The 26,797-nt window shown below is 50.7% G+C and overlaps 1 protein-coding gene and 1 pseudogene across 2 annotated transcripts in view; both read left to right on the top strand.

Annotated features, from left to right (window-relative positions):
• The window catches only part of TGFBI (transforming growth factor beta induced), a 31,997-nt gene extending 11,724 nt beyond the window's left edge, over window positions 1-20,273 (top strand). The window contains exons 3-17 of one of the 2 annotated variants that reach the window (XM_016137708.2): window positions 2,393-2,457; window positions 3,752-3,912; window positions 4,275-4,439; window positions 4,704-4,850; window positions 6,937-7,078; window positions 9,685-9,897; window positions 10,739-10,876; window positions 11,485-11,630; window positions 12,392-12,528; window positions 13,314-13,444; window positions 15,774-15,898; window positions 17,137-17,239; window positions 17,819-17,898; window positions 18,974-18,998; window positions 19,643-20,273. In XM_016137708.2, the coding sequence (XP_015993194.1) occupies window positions 2,393-2,457; window positions 3,752-3,912; window positions 4,275-4,439; window positions 4,704-4,850; window positions 6,937-7,078; window positions 9,685-9,897; window positions 10,739-10,876; window positions 11,485-11,630; window positions 12,392-12,528; window positions 13,314-13,444; window positions 15,774-15,898; window positions 17,137-17,239; window positions 17,819-17,898; window positions 18,974-18,998; window positions 19,643-19,683 (1,819 nt within the window). In that variant the 3' untranslated portion in view covers window positions 19,684-20,273. The remainder of the gene's footprint in view (window positions 1-2,392; window positions 2,458-3,751; window positions 3,913-4,274; window positions 4,440-4,703; window positions 4,851-6,936; window positions 7,079-9,684; window positions 9,898-10,738; window positions 10,877-11,484; window positions 11,631-12,391; window positions 12,529-13,313; window positions 13,445-15,773; window positions 15,899-17,136; window positions 17,240-17,818; window positions 17,899-18,973; window positions 18,999-19,642) is intronic. The other variant, XM_016137709.2, reaches the window with a different exon arrangement.
• On the top strand, window positions 19,289-19,407 carry LOC118606120 (annotated as a pseudogene).
• Window positions 20,274-26,797: the final 6,524 nt, after the last annotated feature.

The raw sequence follows: 26,797 nt of genomic DNA, 5'->3' as shown, positions 1-26,797 counted from the left end.
CTCTACACACATGCTTGGTTACAGGAACCAGTTCACACTTGGGGAGTTGGTTTTCTTTTGTCCTCAATGAAATCCTAGTGAGGCCAGCTGAGCTTTTCAGCTCTCATGTGGGTTTTTTGGGGGTGGAACTCAGGTGCCAACACCCTGGAAAAAGAGTCTTCCTCAGGTGAATCACATGACTCAACACAGCCATCATGGCTTTGGGCTCCAAGGCATGGAGTGTATAGCATCCACGTATATGGAGGTCCCCAGAAATAAGGAAGGCTTTTAGAAGACCCATCCTCTAATTGTGCTTCTCCAATGCTATGGAATCTCACTCAGGCACTTTCGGAAAGAACCTAAGCTTTGGAGGAGTTGACCTGATCCTACTTCCCCTACCCCAGCCACAGAACTCTGGTATTTATCAGAGAAGGCCTGGGATCCCATGCATGGGCATCCCCTGGTACTGTGGGCTCAAGGCTTGGATCTCTCCCCCAGAATTAGCTGGGAGAAGCTGCCAAAATACTTCTTTGAAAGAAATAATCCAGAAATAATCCCATTGACCAGATTGCAAATGTGAGATTGGAAGGAAATTTAGAGAGAGAATGGGCTTTCAGGGTCACCCTGCTAGTTACTAATAGATCACATGTCTAGTCTCCTAATTCTGGTACAGTTTCTATTACACCATGCTGCCTGCGAAAGGTTGTATATCAATCAAATCTTATTTTAGTTTCCAAAGATAAAATTGTAGGTTGGTCAAGTTGAGACCTAAAACCACCAGCCCATTAACCTTTCTAAATATAGGGATGAAAGGTTAAACAGGAAGGATGTGGGGAAGGCTGGAGCAAAGGGAGACAAGGAAGGCAGGACTGAGAGAGCAGGGTGAAGAAGAATGTGCATGTCATGTCACTCAGCCATTTCCTAGGGGAACCTTTCTGGCCACGTGACACAGGTGGGGCTCCCTGGCAGCCTGGGAATCCTAGCCTGGCCATCTCTGAAACACCACTTTGGATAACATGAACCAGGCTTCATCTTCTCATGACTCACCATAGCTTCCCCAGGCGACTCCAGTGGAATTAATAAGAGCAGAATGTCCAGCCTCATTGCGAGCACCCTTCCCCTCCCCAAAGCCCGATTTCTTCTGGATCTGCCTCCCTGTCTTCTGGCAATGTCCCCCAACAGTCTGTGAGAGCCCTGGAGTGAGCAGTTCAGTGGTGAAACCCACTGCAGTCAAAGTCTGAATTCTGTCCAGTCCCAAAAGGCATATCCCTGTATAAGAAAGGAAGGGGCAGGGCATGGCTGTTTGCATCTGGCTGCAGAGAAGGGCTGCGCTCACACTGCGGGTGCACGGTGGCCTGAGGCAGATCTGGAGTCTTAGGTGTAGGCGTTGAGAACACTTACTTCCTTGCAATGATATTTGAAATTCTCAGCCTTGGGGCTTCTCCAGAATATTGGGTTAGTTGAAGCTGTGTTTCAGACCTCCAGAAGGGGGTAAATGTTCCTCGCTGGACTGGTCTGAGTAAGAACAGGAGAGTTTTGTTCCTCTGTCAAATGATTTCAAAGTTTAAAGCACTATACTGCCAGTCTCGTCCCTCCAAATGCAAAGAATCTTGCAAACAGGTGATATTGGTTGCCTCCTGGAGGGAGGATGGAGCGGTTGAGGGACGGGGTGGATGGTGAGCGCTTCACTCTGTAATCCTCCGTTTATTTTCTATTCAAACCCCTATAAATGTTTTCATTGATTAAACCTCTGTTCTAATTTAAAGAAGCGAAAAACTTCTTTGTTTTTACTTTAATTTTAAAAGTTTTAAAGTTTGATTATAAAGACTGGGAAAACCTTGATGACCCTATACACACTACCCTTCTTGGTTAATAAATTAGAGAGCTAGAAGGCCATGAGAGATTTAATCCCATGACTATCCCACGATGTGTTCATCCGTTTTACAGATGAGGAAACTGAGACCCAGAGAGGAGGTGGGACCGGCTGGAGAGGTCCCTTAGGGAGCGGCAGCCTCAGAGCTACAACAGGCCCAGGGCTCTTTCTGCTCCTTCCTGCTGCCTCTCAGGAGTGCCGACCACTGGGTCCCCATGAATTACGCTGCAGATAAATTCCCACTATGTTTTCGAATCTCACTGTTTTACATGCTGCCCCAGTCATCTGACTGTTTCCCAGTTGGATTGCTGTAGGTGATGGCAAGCATTGGGAACATTCTACAAAGCTGAGGAGGAGTGACAAGCTCTTTGCCAACGAAAGGCACAAATATGACTTAGCGAATAATCTCCCCTGCAAGCAGGATGTTTTACCCGCCATTTCCTTTTCTTGTCAATAGAGGCCATTCTTCCTGCAGAAGACTAATGGCATGTGAGGGGGGAAGCCTCACCTAACACTACATTTGCATGTGCCTTATTGCAGAGTCATCAGCTACGAGTGCTGTCCTGGATATGAAAAGGTCCCGGGAGAGAAGGGCTGTCCCGCAGGTGAGTAGCCAGGCCTTGCCTGTTGGTGTGGGAGGAGGGCAGAGGTAGGAGAGAGGCACACCCAGGTGAAAGGCAGCAGAGTCTGAACGGAGGTCCAAAGGATAAGCCGTGTGGACTTTCTCCCCATGTACTCTGTGGCCTTTGGACCCCATATGAGGCCCAGAGGATGGAAGTTGCAAACTGAGTGTCCTGCACTGCTCCTTCCTGTGCAAGCCGACCTCCTTGAGGCGTAGGGGAACAGACTCCAGTTCTCACCAGGCATAGGCTCCTGGCCCTGCTGGCTCTGGCTGGGAGTGCTTCTAAACACAACCAGCATTTCTGATCACCCTGCTAGGGAGCGGATGGGAAAGGCTTGGTCTCCAGCTGGGCTGGGAACACTAAACCACGCCTACCTCCTAACTCGCTCTGTCAAAACTTGGCCTATTCGAGTTCCACAGAAAATAGCAGCAGGAGAGCAGCAGGCTGGCAGCTCACTCGTGGTCAACAAAGGGTGCCACGGATGGCCGTGTGGGACCAAGGACTAAGTGGCACCTGTGAATTTAATTGGTCCCCTTACTTTAGTTCCATACACCACCAGGAACTGCGCAGAGGAGGGTTTTTTTCAAACTTTGAAATATTTGCAATTTTATTAGATAAAATATGAGACCAAGACTTAAAGGGAAGTGGGTAATTTGCTAGGTGCCAAGGTCACGAGGGGGGTGCAGTCGGCATGGGCTGGGCCATGGCGTTCCTCACTTCAGTGGAAGGACAGGTGGGAAATACAGAATGAGAAAGGAGAACCACTTCAGAAGGGGTGCTCAACCTCTGAGCCTCAGTTTCACGCCCTGTACTATGAATGTGAAGCTCCCTGTGCGAGGGAAAGGCCCACCTAAGCTTCGGGCTCCTTTGAGGAGATATTTTGTTACTTGTAAATACAAAGGTTTGTTAAGTTCTTTTTTCCTAGGGAATTGATTTCAATAAATACATAGATCTGTAAGACTAGTTTGTAATTAAGATTCCTATTTCAGGTGCACATTGCCTGTATAATCTAAATGTCTATGAACTAAAGCATTGCCCTGCTGTGGTTAAAATGATTAAAAATTACCAATTGATTGAGTTCAGGTAGGGAAGCATTTGACCGAGTTGTTCTAAGAAGCATGTGACAGGCCTGAGGTTCCCCAATGGTAGGCCATCCGTGGGCCTTCCCACGCACTTCTCCTGCAGGTGTGCCATCCTCTCTGCAGACCAGGGAGGGTGTGGTCTGGTGGGGGTAGGTCCCAAAGGCCCATGCCTCCTGTGTCCTCTGCCCCTGCAGCCCTACCGCTCTCAAACCTTTACGAGACACTGGGAGTCGTTGGATCGACCACCACTCAGCTGTACACGGACCGAACAGAGAAGCTGAGGCCCGAGATGGAAGGGCCTGGAAGCTTTACCATCTTCGCCCCCAGCAATGAGGCCTGGGCTTCCTTGTCAGCTGTGAGATGACCTCCTTATATCTAGGGGACTCTTACTGGGGACTGCTTTACTCCCCAGAGAGAAGGGCTGGTGGGCATGAGGATGAGACTATGGTGATTTCCCACTGTTTTACAAAACTTTTTCCCTTAACCCTCAGGTGAAGCCAGGGAACTTGAGCTAAAATATACCTCACCAGGTTGCTTCTAATGCGCCATCTGTCCAATTGGACATACAGGCCTTAGTGCTTCCTGAGGAGGTATCCTTGGCAGGATGGGGGCCTGGGGTCACGGGGGCCTCAGAAGCATCTCTGCCAGGGGAACAAGGACCCATGTCTTGAACGCGGCATCCTCAGGCCCTAACTGCCACACCGGCCTCCCTTCCAGGAAGTGCTGGACTCCCTGGTAAGCAACGTCAACATCGAGCTGCTCAACGCCCTTCGCTACCACATGGTGAACAGACGGGTCCTGACAGACGAGCTGAAGCACGGCATGGCCCTCACCTCCATGTACCAGAACTCCGACATCCAGATCCATCATTATCCCAATGGGGTAGGGAATCGCTCATTCCGTGGCGCTGCCCCTTACCCACCCTGAGCCCACTTCCGGCCCACGCTTGGGGCTGCTCCCTGGGGTTTGGTCCCACAAGTAAGATGTGCTGTAGGTAATCCTCTGGCCGCTGGACCTGCTTCTCCTCGGGCCCTCGGGTCTCACAGCTGTGGAACCCACATTCTGTGCTGTGTCTTCCCTGCCTGGGGCTTCGAGATGGTGCCTCTGAATGTGTTAACTGCTCATCCCTGCTTCTTCTCCGGGCAGATCGTGACCGTCAACTGTGCCCGGCTGCTGAAAGCCGACCACCACGCGACCAACGGTGTGGTGCACCTCATCGACAAGGTCATCTCCACCATCACCAACAACATCCAGCAGATCATCGAGATCGAGGACACCTTCGAGACCCTTCGGGTGAGGGATTGCCCTGGGGGGAGGCCCAGCTTACACGGCCTCCCAACAGGGGCTCCTTTTGCTGAGGAGCAGAGGAGGTCTCCATATTCATGGGCATTTAGGGGGCATGGAGCAAGTTCCTCTAAATGCACATAAACCTGGAGAATCCGCTGATCACACCCTCAGCCTGACCACAGGAGACATCATAATCCTGGCTGCGGAATTCCCTCCGCCTGTCTTCTTCCATGCAAAGCTTTCCTTACCTTGGCCCCCCTGGAAAGTTTGGTGGTCTGTGGCCGCAGCAGGACAGGGTCCTTTGAGCCTGTGTGGCGGGTTCCGGAGGTGGGAGGGCCCTTCCTCCCAGGCATGGTTCCCTTGTGTGGGGCTAGTATAAATGGCCTGTCAGGCTGCATGATCTTCTTGACCACATGTTCCCACCATGGGACCCCTGCTTCAGGCATCCGCATGTTTCCTTAGAGCCCAGGCCAGCAGAGAAGCCACCAATGTGGACATGGGAGCTGAAGTTTGACTTCTGTCCTGGCTTCTGACTGCCCTGGGCCCACAGAACACTCCTCCCCCACTGCCCAGCAGACATTTGCCTTATAGCTAGAGTAGCGAGCGGGCGTTCCTCTTAGCAACGGATCCTCAGAGGAAGTGAACACAAGCTGCCCTGTCAGGGGTTTTGCCTTGATTCATGGAGGACTTCCTGACCACAAAGGACACTAAGTAGGAGTGGGGTAGCTCCTCCCCTGGAGATCTCCAACACAGAGACAAACACCCCCGGGCCAGGCGGACACTGAGGTGGCCTCAGGAAGTGGCTCTAGACGGCCCTGGGGACCTTGCTGTCTAAGCTTTTCCCCTGCTTTCCTCCTGGGTCCACTCACAAGTCGGGGTCTGCAAGGGCATGATGTTCCCACAGAGTTGGTGGCACATCTTTCGATCCCCACCAAGTAACCTCCTCTTACTGTTCAGGTTTCGCCAGTGCTCCCTCCTTACTTCTTCCCCTTTGGCTCTCCCTAATGCCCACCTTTCCTTCCACAAACACATACTTGCCAAGCACCTGCTACTTCCCAGATGTTGTTCTGTGTGCCAGGATTAGAATGGTGAGCACGACAGACACATTCTGTCCTCAGTGGCACATATATTCTTTCTGAGGAGAAACAAGGTAGCCACAGATTGTGCTAAGCGTCGTGAAGTCAGAAAATAAGTGGTGAGCAGAGGAGGCCATTGGGCACTGGATGGTCAGGGACGGTCTCTCTGCAAGAGGTGACTTTTGAGTTGAACCTGAAGGATGAGAACAGTCAGTTGTATAAAACACGGGTTCAGGAGCACGGTGGGCAGAGGGGAGAGTGGGAGTAAACAAGAGTAAAGGCTCAGAGGCAGGAACAGCAAGCCAGGAGGCCAGCGGGGCCAGAGCGAAGACAACCAGGCAGCCAGAAGGAGAGGTGGGAGCGGCCAGGCTGTGCGGGCTCAGCTCCTGCAGGGTCGTGCAGACTTGGCAAAGGAGTATGTCTTCATCCTGAGAGCAGTAGGAAGCCCTTTATGCTTTTAGATCATTCTGGCTGCTCCGTAGAGAATGGATTGTATGATCCTTACACTCTCAGGGTTCATACAAGTAATTATTACAAGTAACTAACTACAACATGATAAGGATAGCAAGCCGTCGCGAGTATGTGTAAAAGACAACTCGTGTTCACTGGGGGGCAGTGGCGGGGGTGGGATGAGGGTGGGAGGCAAGGCCACATTGACTACCTAGAGACACAACATCTTCATCAAGACCCAAAGGAGAAATAGGAGTCAGAGAAGCAAAGAGAGAGGAAGGCAGAGGGAAGGGCAGAGGGAACGGCGGGAGCACAGGCCTGGAGGAGCAGAGGAGGAAGGCACACGAGGTAACTGAGAGGTGGTGGCCAGAGTGCCTGGGGCTCAGGCTGGGCAAGGCCTCCGGAGGCGATGGTAAGAGGTGAGCTTGGGTTCAGCTCGTCTTTTCATCTTGGGCTTCTACAAGAGCCTGAGCCCCCTGAGGGAGGACGGGCGAGGCCGTGTGCCCCTTGTCTGCGGAGAATCCCAGAGCCTTCAGGGAGCACTCCATCCTCTCCCTTCCCCACAGGCTGCCGTGGCTGCGTCCGGGCTCAACAGCCTCCTCGAAGGTGATGGCCAGTTCACGCTCTTGGCCCCCACCAATGAGGCCTTCGAGAAGATCCCTGCTGAGACCTTGAACCGCATCCTGGGTGACCCAGATGCCCTGAAAGGTGAGCACCCCTCTGCTCCTGCTGCTACCTCACTGGAGCCGCCATCCTGAGCCCAAGGCCTGCTCCCATCCAGGATAGACATGCCACCTGCGATCCTGTGTCAGGATAGACATGCTGCCTGCCATCCTGTCCCACTGCTCCCAGTCAGCCCTACTTTTGCAGAGGCCAGAGCAGAGCCCTGGTCAGAATCCAGCAGGCTTCATCTGGATGCAGTCGGGCTGAGGCAGGAAGCAGAGCTTGAGGTCCGAAGCAGGCCCTGGCCAGACTCAGAGCGGGTTAAAGGCCTGAATGATCAAAGCCAGAGCAAGGCAGTGCGGGAAAGGATAGCAGGTCCCGGCATCCTTGAAATGGAATCATCATGCTGAATCTTGAACATTTTCTATGTCTGATTTGGGCCCTCATGGATAATCCAGAATAATAGTTAAAAATCGGTAGTAGTCAACTCTTGACTCTTCACTGCTGGGTCCTCCCACATGTCCTCAGTGAGCTGCTGAGTTAGGGGGTGCATTAATTATTGCTGTAGGAGAGGGAAGGATGAATAGTTTGAGGAGATCAGGTGGGGGGTTGGGCTCTGTGTTCCCCCCACCCTTCCCCCTTTAGCTCCAGGGCCACTGGGCAGCTAGCAGGTGATCTCGAGTCCCCTGAAAAGGTGAGTAGGCCCCAGGTCTCCTGCATACCCTAACCACACTTATTCTTCCCAAATACGATCCAGGGGTAACTTCATTTCTTTTGAATCCATTTAAGCCCACCTTTGAAAGGTACTATATAAAACACCCGATGCGTTTCTGATACCCTGTGAATGTTAAAGGCTCTCCTCGCAGCCACGCAGGGACAGGAAGGAGCACCCTTCTGAAAGCACTGATGCAGACACTGCCATGCGCAGGTGTCGTGGCGCCTCTATGTGCCTGGCCTATGCCGGGGGCCAGGCCACAGGAGTGAACACGCTACCTACAGCCTTTGCCTTCAAGGACATTTAAGGCTCAAAGACTTAAAAACAGATAACAGACCTAAAAACAGGTCCTTGAGACCTGATTTGGTGAGCACAATGACAGAGATACTCCCAGGATTGTGGGGTGAGGCCACTGGTGGGGCACCTGAGGGGTCCAGAAGGCTTCTGGGAAGGCTTCTGTATTTAGCTTTCCATTTAGAACTATGCCCCACCCCCAAACATATTTTGTACAGAGTACATTTTGGTCTTGTAGATAGCAGAACTCCTTATTACAAAGTAAAAGAAAAAACCACCCCTAATTTATCCCTTTTGTGCATCTGCCTTTTCCTGCTCAGAAACCCATTTGCCCAAAGCAAGAGTCCTCTGTGTGGGGCTTGGCTGGTGTCTGGAAAGCAGAGGGCCACAAGTCCTCCCAACAGTCTCCTGGTTGGTACCAGCAGGTCGACAGGCAGGCAAGAAGCAGCCCCAGGCTGGTGTCCTCCCGTGTGAAGACGGCCTGCCAGCCCTGGCGCTGCTCACCCTGCAAGTGACCCTGACAGGTCACGCCTACCCCACCCAAGCCTTGAGTTTCTGTCCCTGAGAAGCTAAAGACCCAAGCTCCATGCCCATAGCGGCCTCGCTGTCCTCTCTCCTCCCACTGGTTGAGTCAGGTCAGCCCTGGCTTTCAATGCCCGTGACACGTCTGCAGGAGCCCGATGACTCTGCAAGGCCTCAAAGCTTCCTCCTGTGACAGCTCTGCAAGGCCTCAGCTTCCCCCTGTCAGTGACAGTGGGGTTTTGGTTCCCACAGTCAGGACAAACTGAAACTTGCCTCTGTAGTGAGAATGTGAAATAAAGGGCCTTGGTGGCCTTGGTGACCTTGGTGAACAGCAGTGCTGGACCCTGCTTTGTCTGGTGGGGGCCAGAGCATGTTCCCTTCATCTGCTCCAGCCCCTGTCTGATCCCTAAAGTCAGACAAGTAAATAAATGATTATATTTATGATTTATGGGAGGGGAGAATGGGATGGCAAAGACCGTATCTCACTCATCAGCCTGGAGACTAGTAGCCTTTGGGTAAAATGAACAAAAACAAAATGTACAAGTAATTCAAAGCCTTATTTATTACAGTCTGTAGCTTTTCCAACCACATTTTACAATTTTATAAAGGTCAATAGATAAAATGACCCAGGGTAAACTCATCTGAGTTTTTCCCCTACCCCTGAAGTTCAGGCCTTGGTAAGAGAAGACCCGCTGAAGTTAGAAAGCTAACCACTGACCTTCCTCAGGCATTTACTGTGTTGTCTGGCACTGTGCTGGGTGCTTCACCTTCACAGTTGCATGTCATCCTTATGCTGGCCCTAGGGGATAACTGCTGTGCTTACTTCCTCTTGACTGATGAGGAAGTAGAGACTCTAAGAGGGTAAATGACTTGCCCAGGGTCTCACAGCTGATAAATGGCCGGGCTGGGATTCAAACTCAGGCAGTCCGTCCACAGAGCCCCGGCTAGGTTCAGATGGACTGCAGACAGGAGGAGAGGAGGGTCTGGGCCACCGGGTACCCCAGTCTGAAGGTCAGCATTGGCGAGAACAGAATCCTCACAGCCTCGGGCAGGGTGCACGCCACCCGCCCCGGTCAGCCTGGAGCGGCACTGACTTGCCTGTGTTCTGTTTGGTCCCCAGACCTGCTGAAGAACCACATCCTGAAATCGGCCATGTGTGCCGAAGCCATTGTCGCGGGGCTGTCCGTGGAGACCCTGCAGGGCACTACGCTGGAGGTGGGCTGCAGCGGGGACATGCTCACCATCAACGGGAAGGCCATCATCTCCAATAAAGACACCCTGGCCACCAATGGTGTGATCCACCACATCGACGAGCTGCTCATCCCAGACTCAGGTAAGCCAGGCCTCAGGGGGCTTTGGTCCTGCCAGGCCCACTGTCCCCTCTGCCACCCACGGTGGCAGGGCCAGGGGTACTCAGCGATATTTGAGGCCACTTCTCTGCCTAAACTCAGCTCCCAGCGTCTCAGGAGAAAAGGCCTGGGCACCGGGTGGGTTGCGGCCGGATTGTGAAGCATCTTGAGCTACAGGCACGAGACTCCAGACATTATCTTGGAGACAGTAGAGAGCTGTTGACGTTGTCTGGGGGAGGCAACGGCTCAATCGCAGAAGCCTTTCAGAAGATCTGCCTGCTCTGGTTGGGCACTGAGGGCCATTTGCAAACCTTGGAGCAATCGTTTTCTCAATAGCCTCCAAGTATCCCAGGGTCATAGACCCTAGAAGAAATGACCAAATGGACATTGGCTGGGTTTCATTCAGCATCCTGGCCCCATTCTGGGATTTCAGGGAGGTCTACTGCCCATGAGTGAAGAAATTTCATGGGAAAAGCAAACCAGAAAATAATACTTTCTGTGGGTGTGGTCACTGGCATTTTCTGCGGTTCCGAAGCCATGACAGACAATGCTGCCTTCCTCCCCAGCATCAGGCAGTGTCCTGACCGCGCGGTGGGTCAGAGGCTGACCTCTGCCCAACTGAACCTCACCTCACTTCCCCAACCAGTGAGATTTCTGAGCAACCATCCCCTGATGACACGAACCCACAGTGCCCCCGCAGTGTTTAGAGGGGTTGTTGACTCACGAGGTGACATTCCTGCTGATGTATGTCATGCTCTGGGATGGACAAACGATAAATGGAAACAGCACATTTAACTTTTGAACCTACTTTCTCCTTCCTTGTAGCCAAGACGTTATTTGAGTTGGCTGCAGAGTCCGATGTTTCCACCACCATTGACCTTTTCAAACAAGCAGGCCTGAGCACTCATCTCTCTGGAAATGAGCAGTTGACTCTCCTGGCCCCCCTGAATTCTGTCTTCAAAGGTAACGTGGGGACGGCATCCCTGTGAGTGCGTCCCAGGGGGCGGCTGCCCCACCACTGTCACCCCCGCAGCACCCTCCCTGATTGATAGCACCCTGCGGAACAGCAGCACTCCCACCCAGCTCAGCCGGAAGCAGATGTGGCTTCACCAGGAGCTTAAGAGGTGCTGCCATTTCGTTTGGCAAAGCAGAGAATGCATTTGGGGCCCTGGTCCTCAGCATTCAAGCGTTGGCTGCTGTCGGGAGAACAGGGCACTCCCCTGCCTTTTTATTGGCTGGGCCAGTTGCCAGTGTGATGGTCAGGCGGCCAGAGCAAAGACACAGCTGCATTCTGGCCAAGGGAAGGCAGAGAAGGGGGCCACGTCGTGTCTCTGCCTTCCCCTCCCTCGTAGGGCAAAACTCCAAACCTTCTCGGTTATCTGGACCTTTTTGCATTTTTTTTTTTTAACTCATAGAAGAAGATGCCAGATGTTAAGGAATATTGCAGCTTCATTTAATTTCTCAATCTCCATTTCCAAAGTCCAGGAGGGCCGGGCTTTTCTCCACGTTTGTCTTTCCTTCTCTTCATCTCCGGAGCGTGCCTCTGGGCCTTACGGCACCTTCCCTTGCAGATGGAACCCCTCGCATTGATGCCCGGATGAAGAATTTGCTTATGAATCACATGATCAAAGATCAGCTGGCCTCCAAATATCTGTACCACGGACAGACCCTGGAAACTCTGGGCGGCAAAAAACTGAGAGTTTTTGTTTATCGTAATGTAAGTTTTGGGTCCTAAATCCTGCTCCTCCTTTGTCTCAGCTCTAAAACTAGAGGCTGTATTAGTGTTAAAAAAAAAAAAAAAAAGTGGTCAATAATCAGGAGCTTGCCTGAGAAATGGTTTCTAATAAGGAAGAGAGGAATTTCTGGAAAGTATATCTGAAATCAAAATGGGGTCCTGCAGAAGGCTTAGAAGCTCCTTTTCTGGAGGCCTTTGGGAGTGGACCTGTCTGACCTGGCTGAATAGGCAACAGTCCACCTGGAACTCAGAGTGGTAAACAAGGGTGGAGGGATGGAGGGAGGGGATCCCTTAGCTTATGTGAAGAGAAACCCCCTGAACTGAGGCACAGCCTTCCTTGGCCCAAAGATTCTCTTCGCTCTTCTCCTGTCTCCTCTCTCTCTTCGAACCCCGTGGTTATTCGGGAATATCAGGCAGAAAGTGCAGCACGGCAGAGCCCTTGCTGGAGACCAGTCGGCAACATTTGACTAAAGATGGTTGTCATCTGTTAAATAGATAAATCAAAAGACTCCCTCTATTTATTTTATCGGTATCGATAGACCTCACATGTAACATGATATTCTCATTATGGGGCCTCTGGGTAACTTTACTAGGGCCTCTGGAGCCCTTCTTTCCTTAAGGAACACCATGTTTATGTTTTTCTTTCCTGGAGAAAATACGTCATTTTATCCTGGTCTTGAAAACCCACCCCTTCTGCTTGGGGGGATAACCTGCCCTCTCTCTGCCCTCCCCCCTTTGTGCAGAACCTGTGCATCGAGAACAGCTGTATCGCTGCCCACGACAAGAGGGGGAGGTACGGGGCCCTGTTCACCATGGACCGGATGCTGACGCCCCCAATGGGGACTGTCATGGATGTCCTGAAGGGGGACAATCGCTTCAGGTAACTAGCCCCATCCCCAGGCGGGCCTTCTGCCAGGTGGTCATGCTGGGGAGGATGCTGGGCCTCAGCTTCCTGTCAAGTCGCCCCCTCCCTCGAGGGGTCAGTGAGCACTAGTGGCACCCTGACGTGACCTTCCAGGCTGGGGATGTGGGAAGGATGAGGGTTACCTTGAAAGCGGAAGTTGAAAAGAAGGGTTACTTCTGGAAATGTTATCCTCACATCCATGGGGAGCAGGGAAGGACTGCATCTTTACTACTGAATTGCAAGGAAAACACCATGCTCTCATTTTAAAGTCCCACATGAGCCGAGAGCACCTGCTTTTGAGTGTCTGTGACTCTCGCTATGCACAGAATCTACTCATTAAATTGCACCTGAAGATTCCTTACTGCTCCTTCTCAGGCTCCCTGCCTTACTTTTCTCCATTTCTGACTTCCTTGCTCACCACTGGGTGCTGTGACATTGAGTGTTTCCTGTCACTTGAGTTCGGCCACCTGCACGAGAGTCTGGGAGACTGTGCACCCCCTGCCCTGCCTAGAATCACATCCCCAGGGCCCAGTGGCTCAGCCAATCTCTGGGTCCATGCCGCTTGCCTCTGCCTTCCTCCTTCCCCCTCTTCCTCATTTAACTGAGCTTAGAATTTAGGAGAGAAAATCCAGACCGGAGTGGTCCCCTTTTGTGCCTGGTGGGGCGGTGAATCCCAGTGCTCTGGGCTCCACCTGCCCTCAGTGGTGAGGTATATGACAGCCCCCACGGGCAGGTGACATTTTCTGTGTGTGTACCCACAGCATGCTGGTCGCCGCCATCCAGTCTGCAGGGCTGACGGAGACACTCAACCGGGAAGGGGTCTACACTGTCTTCGCTCCCACGGACGAGGCCTTCCAAGCCATGCCGCCAGAAGAACTGAACAAACTCTTGGGTAAAGGCCAACTTAAGTACATGTTTTAGCTTTTCCAAAGTAACTGCATTGGTCAGGGTCCCAGCGGGAAACAGCTGGCACATTACACAGGGTTTGACTGAAAGACATTTAACGACGAGACTGCTGGCTTCTAGAAGGAAGGAACGAGCAAACGGTGATGGCACCCAGGGACCAACAACCATAGGAAACCTTTATCACCCCAGGCCTGGGGAGCTGGACGGGGGACACGGGACAGGGCCAGAGCCACATATAGCTGCTGTCGAAACCGTGGCCACTACGTGCCTCAGCCTCACGCTCTTCCCTCTGCCTGTCAGGCCTCCTTCAGCTGGTTACAGGAGGGTGGGGGAGGGAGCCTAAAAGAAACCTTTCACAGGTGTCAGCCTTCCCGGGTACCAAACAAGATGGAGAAGAGCAGAAAGAAATTCAGGATGGATAATAACAAGCCCAGTCACTGAGACATGGCTTCCACTCAGGACCTCTGAGAACGGTGATAATGAAGCCGTTTACCTGCACCAGCTGTCCCTCAGGATAAAAGCTTTACCGAGAAGCTAGTCATGGCCCTGAAAAATGTAGCTGAGGATGTTTGAGAGGAAATCTAGTAGTCAAGAGCTTGGGCTCCCAGGTTACCTTAAAGCAGATTCAAATCCTGGCTCTGGCATTTAGCAGCTGAGTGACATTGAGCAAGTTGCTTAACCTCTCTGAGCCCCGTTTTCCCATTAGAAAAACGAGAATAGTAGGAGTACGTTGCTCAGTGTGTTGCGAGGATTAAATTAGGTGCTCCCCATGGTGCTGGATGCACGTCCTTCATCAGTAATGGCTGTGCTGGTGGGGAGGTGTCACGGGATTGTGATGTTGAGTTTTAATTTCATGCTCATGAGAGATGCTTCCACCCGTCACAGAAAGGTGAGCCTGAGGAGGAGGAGGAAGAAGAAGGAAGGAAGGACCTTGGCCAAACCTTGGGGCCCACATAGTCTGTACCTCCCTCTTCTCTCTGGAACAGAATAGAAAGTTCAGGTCGCAGGCAGCTGTGAGCTGGATTGGTGTCCTGTTTAATTTCTTTATTGCTGAATGAATGCCTGTGCCTATGATACTGACGTATGTTCCTGAGAAGAGGGGAGAAGTTCATACTGAACATAAACTTTCCACCCTCTTCTGTCCAGCAGGAACGGAATATTCCCCAGGTGGCCTGAGCCTGCTCGACTTCTGTTTCATTTTCGGCTCTGTGGGAACAGAGGAGGGGAGTGGGCACAGCTTGCCAAACATGCCCTTCCTCAGGCCTGTGGGCACGATTAGACCCCAGCACTCCTGGGAAATGGAGGGCTGGCCAGGTGTTAGCAGTCACTCCAGGTGTTAGAGATCTCGGAAGAGGGAGGCCCCTGGCACCTCGGGGTCAGCGTGGCTTAGCACCTCCAGGCAGTGTTTCTGTGGAAAGGGAACTCTTGCCAGCTCCAGGCTGTGGATGTTGGAAATCACTTGGTACCTGGTGGCTGCATCGCATGGATTTGTCAGTAACCAAGTGAATGCTCTAAAATGCTTTAAAACTTCCTCCATTCTCAGTTTCAAGTTGCTGGAAATAGCCATCCATAAGCCCTAGGGAGATCCAGCCATTTGGCCGGTAATGTGAGGATCAGGGGCAGCCTTGATGGAGATGAAAGAGCAGCTGGCAACTTGAAGACTTGCCTCCCACACTTAATTTGGGAAATGCCTGTGCACCTTTATGAGCAATCAGATGCTTTCCCCAGTTGGTGGAGAAGCTGATGTGGCCTGGAAGGAATGCTGAGACGTGAGGAGGAGGGACGCAGCGGCGGGAATCCCCCCTCGGCCTGACCTCATCGGCTCCATAGCTCCTCCAGACTGCAGCTGTTGACTCTTTTAAGTTCTCTCTTCAGGAAATAGCCGTCTCAGAATATGCATTTGAGAGTAGAATGTGTAAATATTTCACTACTGTGTTATAACCATCAGGAGCCACGCTGATGATGAAATGTCCCAGATGCCAGTGCTGGAAATGTCCCTGGCTTTCCAAGCAAATATTTAGCTCATGGAAACATGAGTCATACTCACAGAGGAGTATGGATTAACTCCTTCTGAGCATCACAGAGAGCAACCCACCAGCTATAGGAGAGAGTCACGGCCTCGTTTTCCTGGTCATTATGCAGATGATGGGATCGAGGGCTGAGCACACAGAGAGTACTCAAAGAGTATGTATTAGTGAGGCAGAGAGTTCTCCATCTCAGGGGTGACCACTTGCATCTTCTCCTCTGGGCCCTTCTTGACCATGACAATTACCGACCTTAGGATTAACTCTGCTTTCTTTCCCACAAACCTGCAGGCAATGCCAAGGAACTTGCCAACATCCTGAAATACCACATTGGTGACGAAATCCTGGTTAGCGGAGGCATTGGGCCCCTGGTGCGGCTGAAGTCTCTCCAAGGCGACAAACTAGAAGTCAGCTCGGTGAGTGTCTGAAAATTTAAAGCCTGGCTGTACTCTGCTACCAAGGTTCCAGGGGCACATCTCACCCCTGGGATGGCATTAGACACAGGCACAGTCTTTAAGACACCTCTTGAATCTCTGAGTGCATGTTGTCTATAGAAAGAAAGAAAGAAAGAAAATAGAAAAGGATTTTTAGGAAAATCAAATGAGATTGTGCTTCAACGTGAATAAGAACTTCCAGATTTGCAGTGGAATAAAGCATCCGATTGACATCTGGGTGAGGCTGTTAGATCTTCCTTCCCTTAAGGAGATGATAGGCGATTACTTGTGTGCTTTAAGAAATCAGTCCCCAGTTCCCTTCTCATACTCTCCCCCCACCACAAATTCAGGGCTTACTGAGCTGCACCATGAACCAGACCATCCCAAGAGGCTTTTCTTCTGATACTTGGTCTGCACGTTGATGATACACATTCCACTTTGGAGCTGCCTCAGAGGACCCCAGCTCCAAGGCAGCCCAGCTTTGTGAAGCTGCCTGTGGCCTCCTCGGCTGCACCAGCAAGGCCACTGACCCCCTTGTGGGGGGACCACTCTTCCGATGTGTGGCTGCCTCAGCTTCTGCTTTCTGCTCTCTCCTGACCTCAGCCATCCCTTTGCTCATCAGTTTCTCTCCAGAACATAGGAAGGCATGCAGAGAGGCAGGATACAATGACTTATATGACTTATGCAGGTTCTCTGAGAGTCTCCTAGCTTTTAGATTTAGGGTGTCGGGTCCTGTCTGCCATAGGCTTCAGTTCCCCCTTCCTCTTTGGGTTTGATACATGGGTCATTCAGGAAGGCCTGAGATAGATTTACCCTGGGTGTGATTCCTGTGGGAAAATCCTAAGTAGGAGAAGTGGAAAGAGCCTTTACCCAGCGCTAGAGGCTCGGCTTCTGTCCCCATCCTTCCCACCTACTTAGTTTAAAGGAGGCACTTGGCCTCTATTGAGTTTCAGTTTCCTCTTCTGCTAAGTGGAACATTAATATCTGCCTTCTCAATATCCATTGCTGTGAAGACAAAGTGAATAACATAAGCATTTTGTCAGTTACAAGATTGAGTCCACACAAGGGATTAGAATGAATCCACCAGGGACCGTTCCTTTCATCAGAGTATCCCCATCACTTAGCAAAGGATCTGGCATCTAGACGCTCTCAGTAAACATTTGCTGAATGAATGAACTAAATATACTCTACATTCAACAATTGTTGTCTCTTTCTCCCAGAAAAACAATGCAGTGTGTGTCAATAAGGAACCCGTTACTGAATCTGACATCATGGCCACGAATGGCGTGGTCTATGCCATCTCCAGTGTCCTGCAGCCTCCAGGTAAGGCCCTGACGTATCCCATTCCCACTCACTCTGCAGCTGGCCCTCTCTGCACATAGCAGCTGGTGTTTGATGGAAAAACTCTTCTGAGCAAAAGTAAGAATAAAGTGTGACATGTAAACTGAGCCGCCGTGGATGGCGTCACTGTGGCTGATTGAAAGTGAATTAGGAACTGTTGTTTCAAAGGTGCTGTACCAAGGAACACAAGGACGGATCTCTCTTTGCTGAATTTCCTGGCTGTCTTAGCCCCACTCAGACACAGCCCAGTTGTTTGTCACATGTGGAGGCATTGAACGTGGTTCAAAGCACCCCTCTTACAGCATTGCGCCTTGTGGGAGCTCTGTTTACCTCCAGGAAAGTTGACGTTGAGGCCAGGCTCTACCCTCGCTTGTGCATTCACCTTTCTTTGCACTCTCTTTCCATGGGCCAAATTCTGCCCTGAGTTAGGAAAGTTATAAAGGAAAACTTCATTGGAAAACATGAGCCAGAAAGCCCAACAATGCCCCTCACTCATAGCTGTTATGAATGACATGCTAATAGTTTCTCTCTCTCTGAAGCTGCCTTTTCCTTCTTTTCCAGCCAACAGACCTCAGGAACGAGGGGACGAACTTGCAGACTCTGCACGTGAAATCTTCAGACAGGCATCAGCATTTTCCAGGGTAAGATGCCCGCTAGGCTCGTCCTTGGTCTGAGCAGCCCTAGGTCCTCTTTTTGGGCCCATGCAGAAGGCTCTGTGGACCCCTGTCTTTCTTGGTGGCTCACCCAGGGTAGTCTCCAAACTTCTTCCTACTCCCATTGAGGCATCCTTAGCCCTGGCCTGTGTGAGGCTCAGGGCAAAGATCCCAAGCATCCCCTGCTCCTTCTGTGGGCAGCACCCAAGCCTTTAAACTGGGGCCCCTGAGCACCAGTCCATGGGGAAGCCACTGCTGTGAGAACAGACACAGCTCCAGAATCTATCTGTCCGAGGAGGGCAACCCATCCTGAATTCGCCTTATGGTGGCTTGGCCTGCCCTAAGCCTGGATCCCCAAGTCGCTCTTCTGTTTCCCATGACATGGTCCCTCTTGGATGATGCTGGGGCTTCCCGGGCAGTAGTGTGAGTTCTGGATACAGAACAGTCTGTGTGTGGAGCCTCCCTTCCTTGCCTCAGCTCCACCTCCCTCTCAGACCCTCTGACTCTTTCCGTGTTTCTCTTCCTGCTCCCTACCTTGCCCAGGGCCCAGGAGCCCCCACTCAGGCTCCTTTGCTGCTTCCTGTTAGGTAGAGCCCCTTGGGAATATGAGGCACCTGACAGATTTGCATTTCAAGAGAAAAGGCTACCGGAGTTGGTCCTTAACCCAGAGACCTGCAGCTGGAACATGTCACTTTACTTCTGAACAGAGGTGTCTCCTTAGCGCCCCTCAGCAAAGGTTCTTGTCCCTGAGCTCCTACTCCCAAGAGCTACCCCCTGTGCAATCTCAGCTCCCCAAGCTCCAGGCTGGTGTCTCAGTGGAAGCCAGGCCTTGGGGTCTCACAGGAGTATCCACCTCAGACTCTACTTGCTAGTTTGCACATCACTCAGGGCTGCCGAGGCCAACAGAGGGGCTCCCCAGGGCCCAGCAGTTCCATGTCCCCCTTCCTCTTTCTCATCCCTAACATTCGTTCTGACTAGAGGTGGCAGTGGGCGAAGCCATTGCCATGAGCAGGTGCAGGTGTAACTTTCACTAGAAAACCTGACACCTTATGTTTTCTTTCAGGCAACCCAGAGCTCTGTGAAACTAGGTAAGTCTGGTCTGGGTCCGAATTCCCTGTAGACTCATTTGGGCCTTACCCTCAAGCGGGCCATGCCTACCATCTGCCGTATGTAGGTAAAAAACATCACGGTACAATAAAGCAGGCCAGGCCTTTGGGGTCGAGTGCAGAACACCTGATTTACTTCTCTCTAGGATGGAGAAAATAAGAGTACCAACCTTTTAGGGCTGATGTGAGTGTTTGGCTTTGGGAGTCTGGGAATATTGCACAGGGGCTTGGCAGGAGCCCATTGTGAGGACACAGTTCTAAGCTGGTAGACGTGCTATGGCCACGCCACCCTGAACATGCCCAATCTCATCTGATCTCGGAAGCTAAGCAGGGCCTGGCCTGGTTAGTGCTTGGATGGGAGACCACTTTGGAATACCAGGTGCTGTAGGAGTTCTTTTTTTTAAACAAACAAACAAACAAAAAAACAAGCTGATAGATACAGAAAATCCCAGTTAACAACCTTACTGAGTAAGAGAGGAAGTTTCACAAACCACGAAGCACCTGCCGGTGCAGGAGAGTGTGGCGGTAGGAGTCCGCTTGGCCCCCGTGCTCACGAACCTGATGAAGTCCTACACAGACATGGGGAAGCCCGCATCATTTTCACCTTTCGAACTTCTCTCTTTCAGCCCCTGTCTATCAGCGGTTATTAGAGAGGATGAAGCATTAGTACGAAGAACCGCAGAGGGAATGCACTACTGCAGCTCCTCGCCAGTTTCTCTGTTTGCCAAAGAGACTGTTCTTGAAACCAAATATCTCACTTCAATGTACATGGGCCGCACCGTAATGAGATCTGAGCCTTGGGTGGGTTGGGGGAGGAGGGAGAAGGATGTACTTTTAGGTGTTGTTCCCCCTGAACATGGCCGTTCACCCACTGCATGGAGAGACCTGGATGTCACTGCCTGGCATTTATTTCCAGAAAGGACCTCTCCCAAATGTGGAATTCCTGCCTATGCCAAGTGCTCTGGAAAAGAGAGCCGAAGTTTGTGGAGCTCCCAAAACATGAATCAAGCAATCCAGCGTCATGTGGGAGCCCTGGCACGGTTTTTGCAAAGCTCTTTCACAGCTGGAGAAATGGCGTCATTATAAGCTATGAATTGAACTGCTCTGTCAAACATGTCTCAAGCCTACACATGGCTTGGACACGTCTGTGTGGCCCAGTCCAGGTAGAGGAGAGAGGGTAGGTAGAGCATGCAGAGCCCAGGATTCCCCAGGTGTGGCAGAGCCATGGTGTGTTTGTAATAAAACCAAAGAAACATGCCTGTGTGGACAGGGACTGTGTGCTGGCCGGGGCATTCTCCAGGGACGGGTTTCTGTTCCTGTGATGCTGCTTCGTGTTGAGACCGCACCCGAGAGCAGCTCAGCAGGGAGCCCGGAGGTGGGTCTGGTCCTCACATATCCCGACAGCACATGGGGTTCGAACCTGTCTTTGTGGAACTCGTGTCCCTTTCAGTTTCCAGCAGCCCTGGGGCCTCGAGTCCTCAGTGCTCACTTCACCAGCACTTTACTTCTCTTACCGGCCCAAAGCGTGTGTCTTTCCTTCCAGCTGTGTGACCCTGTGAAGTAGTTGCCCGTAGTCCCATTATGCAGATGAAGAGACTGAGGCTCAGGAAAGGGAGAGCCACTGGTAACACAGAAAATGGCCGAGCTGGGCCCGCAACCCAAACCTCTTGACTCCCAGGGACCATTTGACAAGCAAGCAAGTCCCAGTGTTCCCAGGACATACCCTCTATTCGAACCCACATTCAAACCCCTTCCCCTGCTCCTTTGTGTTCTCCGTCTTAAAACATCCTTGGCATTGAGAGGCTAGCGTGGCCATGGCACCATTGCTCCCTCCTTTGTGGCCTTGGGTATGGCACTTAACCTCTCAGTGCCCCTGTTTCCTCATCTGTAATGGGAATGACCATTACACCTCCTTCAGAGGTCCATGGTGAAGATGAAGCAAAATGATGCTTATAAAACGCTTGGCACAGGATGAGGTATTTTGGGTGGTATTCTCATGCTATCTAAGACAGCTCAGGATCAGTGCAGCTGAGAATCTTTGTGTGTGTGTCTTTTCCAGAGGCAGTAAGCACACTTGTCTGGAAAATGGGACAGCCCTGCCCTCCCACACCTCATTCTGCCAAGGCTGACTCACTCCAGCAGGCGGAGCTCATTACACTTAATGGACCCAATGACCCAAGGGTGGTGATGCCTGCAGCGCCACCGCTGGCCTGCCCACTGCTGGGAACAGAGCAATGGCTTAGCAGATGGCCCCTCCCTTCCACAGCCTCCAGTCTGGGGGAAAACACATTACACGTCACCCAATAAAGTCATTCATTCATTTATTATACAGATAGAAAATCGTTCATCAGCCAATGGCACTATCGCCCGCATATCCACGTGGACTCGGAAGCACGATTCTGTGGTTCTGTGCAGATAATGGAGTCCGAGGAAGTCGGGGCTGGGAGCCGGGACACCCTGGAGCTCCCAGAGTGGGGGTGGATGAGAGGAGAGAGGAGAGGAAGGAGCTAACCTGGTCAGCGGTCAGTCTGGGTGAGAGAGGCAGCCCGTGTGTGCCTGGTGTGTCGCTCTCCCACAGCTCCGCCCTGCTCCCTGCCCGGCAGCCAAACCAGCTTGGGCTGCCGGCGACGCCTTAGCTCAGGCTGGGTGTGCTGCGGCTGGGCTTCACTTTCAGCACCCAAAACACACACCTGGAGTTGATAAGCCAACATCAGAACCCGAAGAAGTGACTAGTGGGACTTTTGAAGATCTTTTATTTTTAAATAAAAATCACCCCGGGATTCCTTAAAATTGTTAAACCCCCTGCATCTGTCCCTTCGACCTCTGCCCTGCCCCCCACCCAACCTCTCTAACAATGGGGGTTCAGACTAAGTATTAGGTGCTGCCATCTGGTGACGAACTTCCAGGGCTGAGGAGTCAGCCCCTGGCTGTTTCCGGGTGGATGACTGCTGGAGGGAGGTATACGTCTGCCTGTGCCCCACTCCCGTCAGAAGGCCAGAGGGCAGCCCAAGCCAGGCAGAGGTTGTCTAGGCCTTGTCTGAGCCCAGACTCCTGAGCACCAACCAGGAGAAGGAAGGAGAGGGAGAAGGTTTCGAAAGGGACTCCGCTTGGTCCATTCTGTCTCTGCTGTCATTCTGGGGCTACTAGGCCTCTGGGGTGCAGAGAAGACTGCAAAGACCCTCAGCATGAGGACCCAAGGGCCTTCTAGGCTGAGATGTGCCATCCACACACAGGATGATGTCTAGACCTGACCTGCCCAACTCAGCTCAGCTGTGGGAACAGAGGAGGAGCCACTGCACTGAGCCTAAATGCATGATTTTTCTACACCAGACATCAATGCTATAAAATGGGTGAGTGCTGGTAGAACTTTCATTTTACTGCTGCGGAAATGGAAGCTTAAAGAGGTAAAGCAGTTCGCTGGGTCACAGAATCGGAAAAGGCTGGAACACAAATCAGGCCCAAGTGACTCCAGACCCTACACTCTTACCCACTCTGTTCCTTCTGCCCTGCCACACCATCCATGGAGAAGGCCCCCAGGCGGCCTTGGGCAAGTTGGGCATGGGTCCCAGGGTAGCCAACAAGGGCTCAAAAACCTCACCCCTCTTGAGAAGCCCCAGGCAGCCTGGTCTCTGCTTGTGCAGCCTAGCTCATAACTTGTTTACATGTCGCTGGTGGCCCCGGAGGGGGACCCCCACAGCCATGGATGCCTCAGCCACATGGGTGACAGCAAAGAAGAGAGGAAAGAGATTCTCACGCAGAGGAAAATACCTCTGTGTTTAACACCATAATTCAGTGTCATGCTCTGAGAGGAGCTGCCTGGAATATTGTGCTCAGAAGTTTTCCAGAGCCAGGAGAGAGGGCCATGGAATGAGGGACGGGCCCAACGCCCTGTCCAGAGAAATCGTGTGGGCTGCACTGGCCATCTCTGCCTGGTGAGGAGAGAAACATCCATTCCATGGGGTCCTTTGGCCAAAGCCCAGACTAAAGCAGTTCAGAGAATAAGTGATGGGCAGTGGGACACACACACACATACACACACACACACACTCTTTCTCTCTCTCTCTCTCTCTCTCTCTCTCTCTCTCTCTCTCTCTCTCTCTCTCTCTCTCTTCCAAAGGCCTAAGAGGCCTAAGACAGCCTCAAGCATAGATAACCTACACTCCACACCCTCTCCCGGGTGAGGAGAGGACTCTGGGACCTGGGGGAGGAAGGCTGTGTGCCTGCCCACAGGAACCTTCCAGCTCTGGCCTCAGGCCTGGTGGGGGCTGGCCCCATAGAGCCAACTACACCCCGGCTAGCGGCTTTGCCCCTGCCAGCCAGACGAAGCTTGCCATCAGTGGGACTGACAGGCAGTGGAGCTGACATAGAAACCTGAAGGATGAGGGGGCTGGGGAAGAGAATTTGGGCGGAAAGAACAGCACACCGTCTCTGAGGCAAGTGCTAGGGAGATGTGTGTGGCCACAGTGGAGAGAGTAGAGAAAATTCCTCTGGTGAGATATCTGAGAGGCAGACGATGCCAGGCCTTGTGCACTGTGGTGAGAATTTTAGACATTATCCTTAGGACAATCAGAAGCCACTAGTGGGTTTTAGTTGGGGAAAAGAATTGGAGAGGAGTGTGCCATGATCTGATTTTTATTGTGGTAAAATATAAACAATATGAAATTAATCATTTTAACCATATTTATTTAAGTGTACGGTTCAGTGACATTAAGTACATTCAGAGTGTTGTGCAACAAATCGCCAGAATTATTTTCATCTTGCAAAACTGAAACTATATCCGTTTAAACACCGATTCCTCATCCTGCCTAGCCCCCAGCTCCTGGTGACTGTCGTTTGACCTTCTGTCTCTATGGGTTTCACTATTCCAGGTATGTCCTTCATACAAATAGAATCATACCGTATTTGTCCTTTTGTGACTGGCTTATTTTACTTAGAATGCCTTCAGGGTTCATCCATGTTATTGCATGTGTCCTAATTTCCTTCATTTTTAAGGCTAAATAACATTCCATCGTTTATATACCACATTTTGTTCATCCATTCATCCCTTAATGGACAGTAGATTGCTTCCACCTTCAGGCTACTGTGAATATAACTGCTATGAACACGGGTGTACAAATATCTGTTCAATTTCCGGCTTTCAGTTCTTTTGGATGTTAACCCAGAAGTGAAATTGCTGGATCATTTGGTAATTCTATTTTTAATGTTTTGAGGAACTGCCACACCGTTGTTCACTGCGGCTACACCATTTCACACTCCTACTAGCGGTACACATGGGTTCCAATTTCTCCACATTCTCATCAACACCTGCTATTTTCTGTTTTTTGATAATAGCCAACCTCAACATTGTGAAGGGATATCTCATTGTTTTGGTTTCATTATGTTCCCTAATGAGTGATGCTAAGCATCTTTTCATGGGCTTATCAGCCATTTGTATATCTTCTTTGACGAGATTATTATTCAAATCTTTACCCATTGAATTTGGTTATTTGCTTTTCTGTTGCTGAGTTTTAGGAGTTCTTTATATATCCTGGATATTAATCCCTTAAAAAAATGTATGACTTGCAAATATTCTCTCCCATTCTATGGGCTGCCTTTTTACTCGATTGATAGTGTCCTCTGACGCATAACAATTTTTAACTTTGATGAAGTTAAAAATTTGTCTATTTTTTCTTCTGTTCCCTATACCTTTCATGTCATATGCAAGAAATCATTGCCAAATCCATGTTTCCCCCTACGTTTTCTTTTTAAAGTTTTATAGTTTTAGCTTTACATTTAGGTCTTTGGTCCTTTTAGAGTTAATTTTTGCATATGGTGTAAGGTAATGGTCCAACTTCATTCTCTCACATGTAGATATTCAGTTTTTGCAGCATTTATTTGAGAGATTGTCCATTCCTCATTGAATTATCTTGGCACTGTTTGTTTTAAAAATCATTTGACCATATATGTGAGGATTTATTTCTGGGATGTCTGTTCTATTGGTCTATATGTCAATCTTTATGTCAATACCACGCTATTTTGATTACTGTAGTTTTGTAGTGAGTTTTGAAATCAGTAAGTATGAGTTAATCAACTTTGTTCTTTTTCAGGATTGTTTTGGCTATTCACGGTTGGTTAAGACTATGAATTTTAGAATGGGTCTTTCTATTTCTGCAAAAAAAAAAATCATTGTGATTTTCATAAGGATTACATTAAATTTGTAGCACTTTGTGTGGGTATCTAAGCCTATTGCTTGGGGAAGAGGTCAGGCCTGAGATGGGTGTTTGAGAGTCATCAAATATAGATATTATTCAAATACAGTGATAAGGCGAGACCACCTAGGGAGAATGTAGATAAAGAACAGTGCCTAGGACAGAGCCCTGGGCTGCTCTGGCATCTAGAGGCCTGGCAGAGGAAGGAAAACCTGCAAAAGGGCCTGAGAAGTTGTATGTGGACTCCTGGATGCCAAGGTAGGAGGGCCTTACAGGAAGGAAGGAACACCAATGGTGTTCAATTATTGGTGCACTGTTGCATTTGGTTACATGAATGTCATCAGTAACCTTGTCAAGAGCATTCTCAGGGGAGGCAAGAGGACTGTACCTGGAGAGTGAGGGAAACAGGGTGAGAAGTGTATGTTTTCTGGTTTGAGTGTTTGAAAGGATGCCGTTTTCAGAGATTGAGAACCCCAAAAGTGAATAAATAACTGGAAATAATCTAGTCATTCATTCTCGCCCTTCATACCTGGACCAGAAGCCCCATCCTGCCCTCCCCTGTGCATTCATCATCATCACAGTTCTAATAACGAATATGGAGTAATTTCCCACTTCCTTTTGGGCTTTTCCCTGCTGTGGGGTGAGCTACTCTGTGGTAGGGATTTTGTCCCACTCCTGTGTACCAGCACTTTTGCACAGGACCTGGCACACAGTTTTCAAAAGGTATAATCCCAGGCGCTGGTTTCCAGAGAACAAATGGCCCCTTCATTCAGGAAGGTGGGCTCAGGCCCCTGTTGATGTATGAAAAGGAAGAGGAGGCCTCCCAGACACTTGGGGTATCTTTCTAGGGGCTCTCGTGAATGTGGGTTGGAGGAAGCCTACACCCAGCGCTCTCCTCAGGTCTCTCATAGAAAAGCAGACGGTGGCCTTGTGGGCATCACTATCCCCAGGGCAGCCTGCCTACCCAGCTCTGCTTCTGACCACTTTGGCTAAGAAGATACCTTAACTGAGAGAGAGCACCCATGGGTCAGCAGGTCTCTGGTCAAGGAGAACATCTGGGTCTAGAGAACAGAAAAATAGCTGCTTCATTACACAGCTGACTGGGTCCCTTCATCGTGAACAGTTGACCCAACTCTCTTATCTAGCCCATGTGGGGAGAAAGTTTCGTGCTTTGAGTTTTCCTCATTCCCCAGATCTTCTTCCTTCAGTTCTGTTAGAAAGAAGAAATCCTGAAATTTGGGAATGGCAGGGAAAGTCATCTGATTAAACATCTTCATTTGGGTAGAAATGAGTTTTTGAGTGAACAGATGGAAAACCACTCTCTTTCCTGTCAGCGAGGCCAGTGAGTCCCTGTGGCTTCTTGGCAATGGCTCCTAAGTAATTCAAGTTCAAGGAAGCCATCCACATGCAGGGGCCATTCCCTGATGACAGCTCTCAGTAGGGCTCCCAGAAGTGGACAGTGGGGGAATAGCCCTGCTGGAGATTAAGGCTTAGTAACAACGTGGTGGAGAGAGGGGAGTGAAAATGGGCTAAAGTGTAGGCACACCTGGTTTTTTTTGTTCTTTATTCATGCCAGGAGCAGCTCCTCAGAAG

Source organism: Rousettus aegyptiacus, unplaced genomic scaffold (genome assembly GCF_014176215.1).
Source record: "Rousettus aegyptiacus isolate mRouAeg1 unplaced genomic scaffold, mRouAeg1.p scaffold_m13_p_7, whole genome shotgun sequence".
NCBI classification, from domain to species: Eukaryota; Metazoa; Chordata; class Mammalia; order Chiroptera; family Pteropodidae; genus Rousettus; species Rousettus aegyptiacus.
Note: the sequence above shows the minus strand (reverse complement) of the source record. Positions and strands in the feature narration are given on the sequence as shown.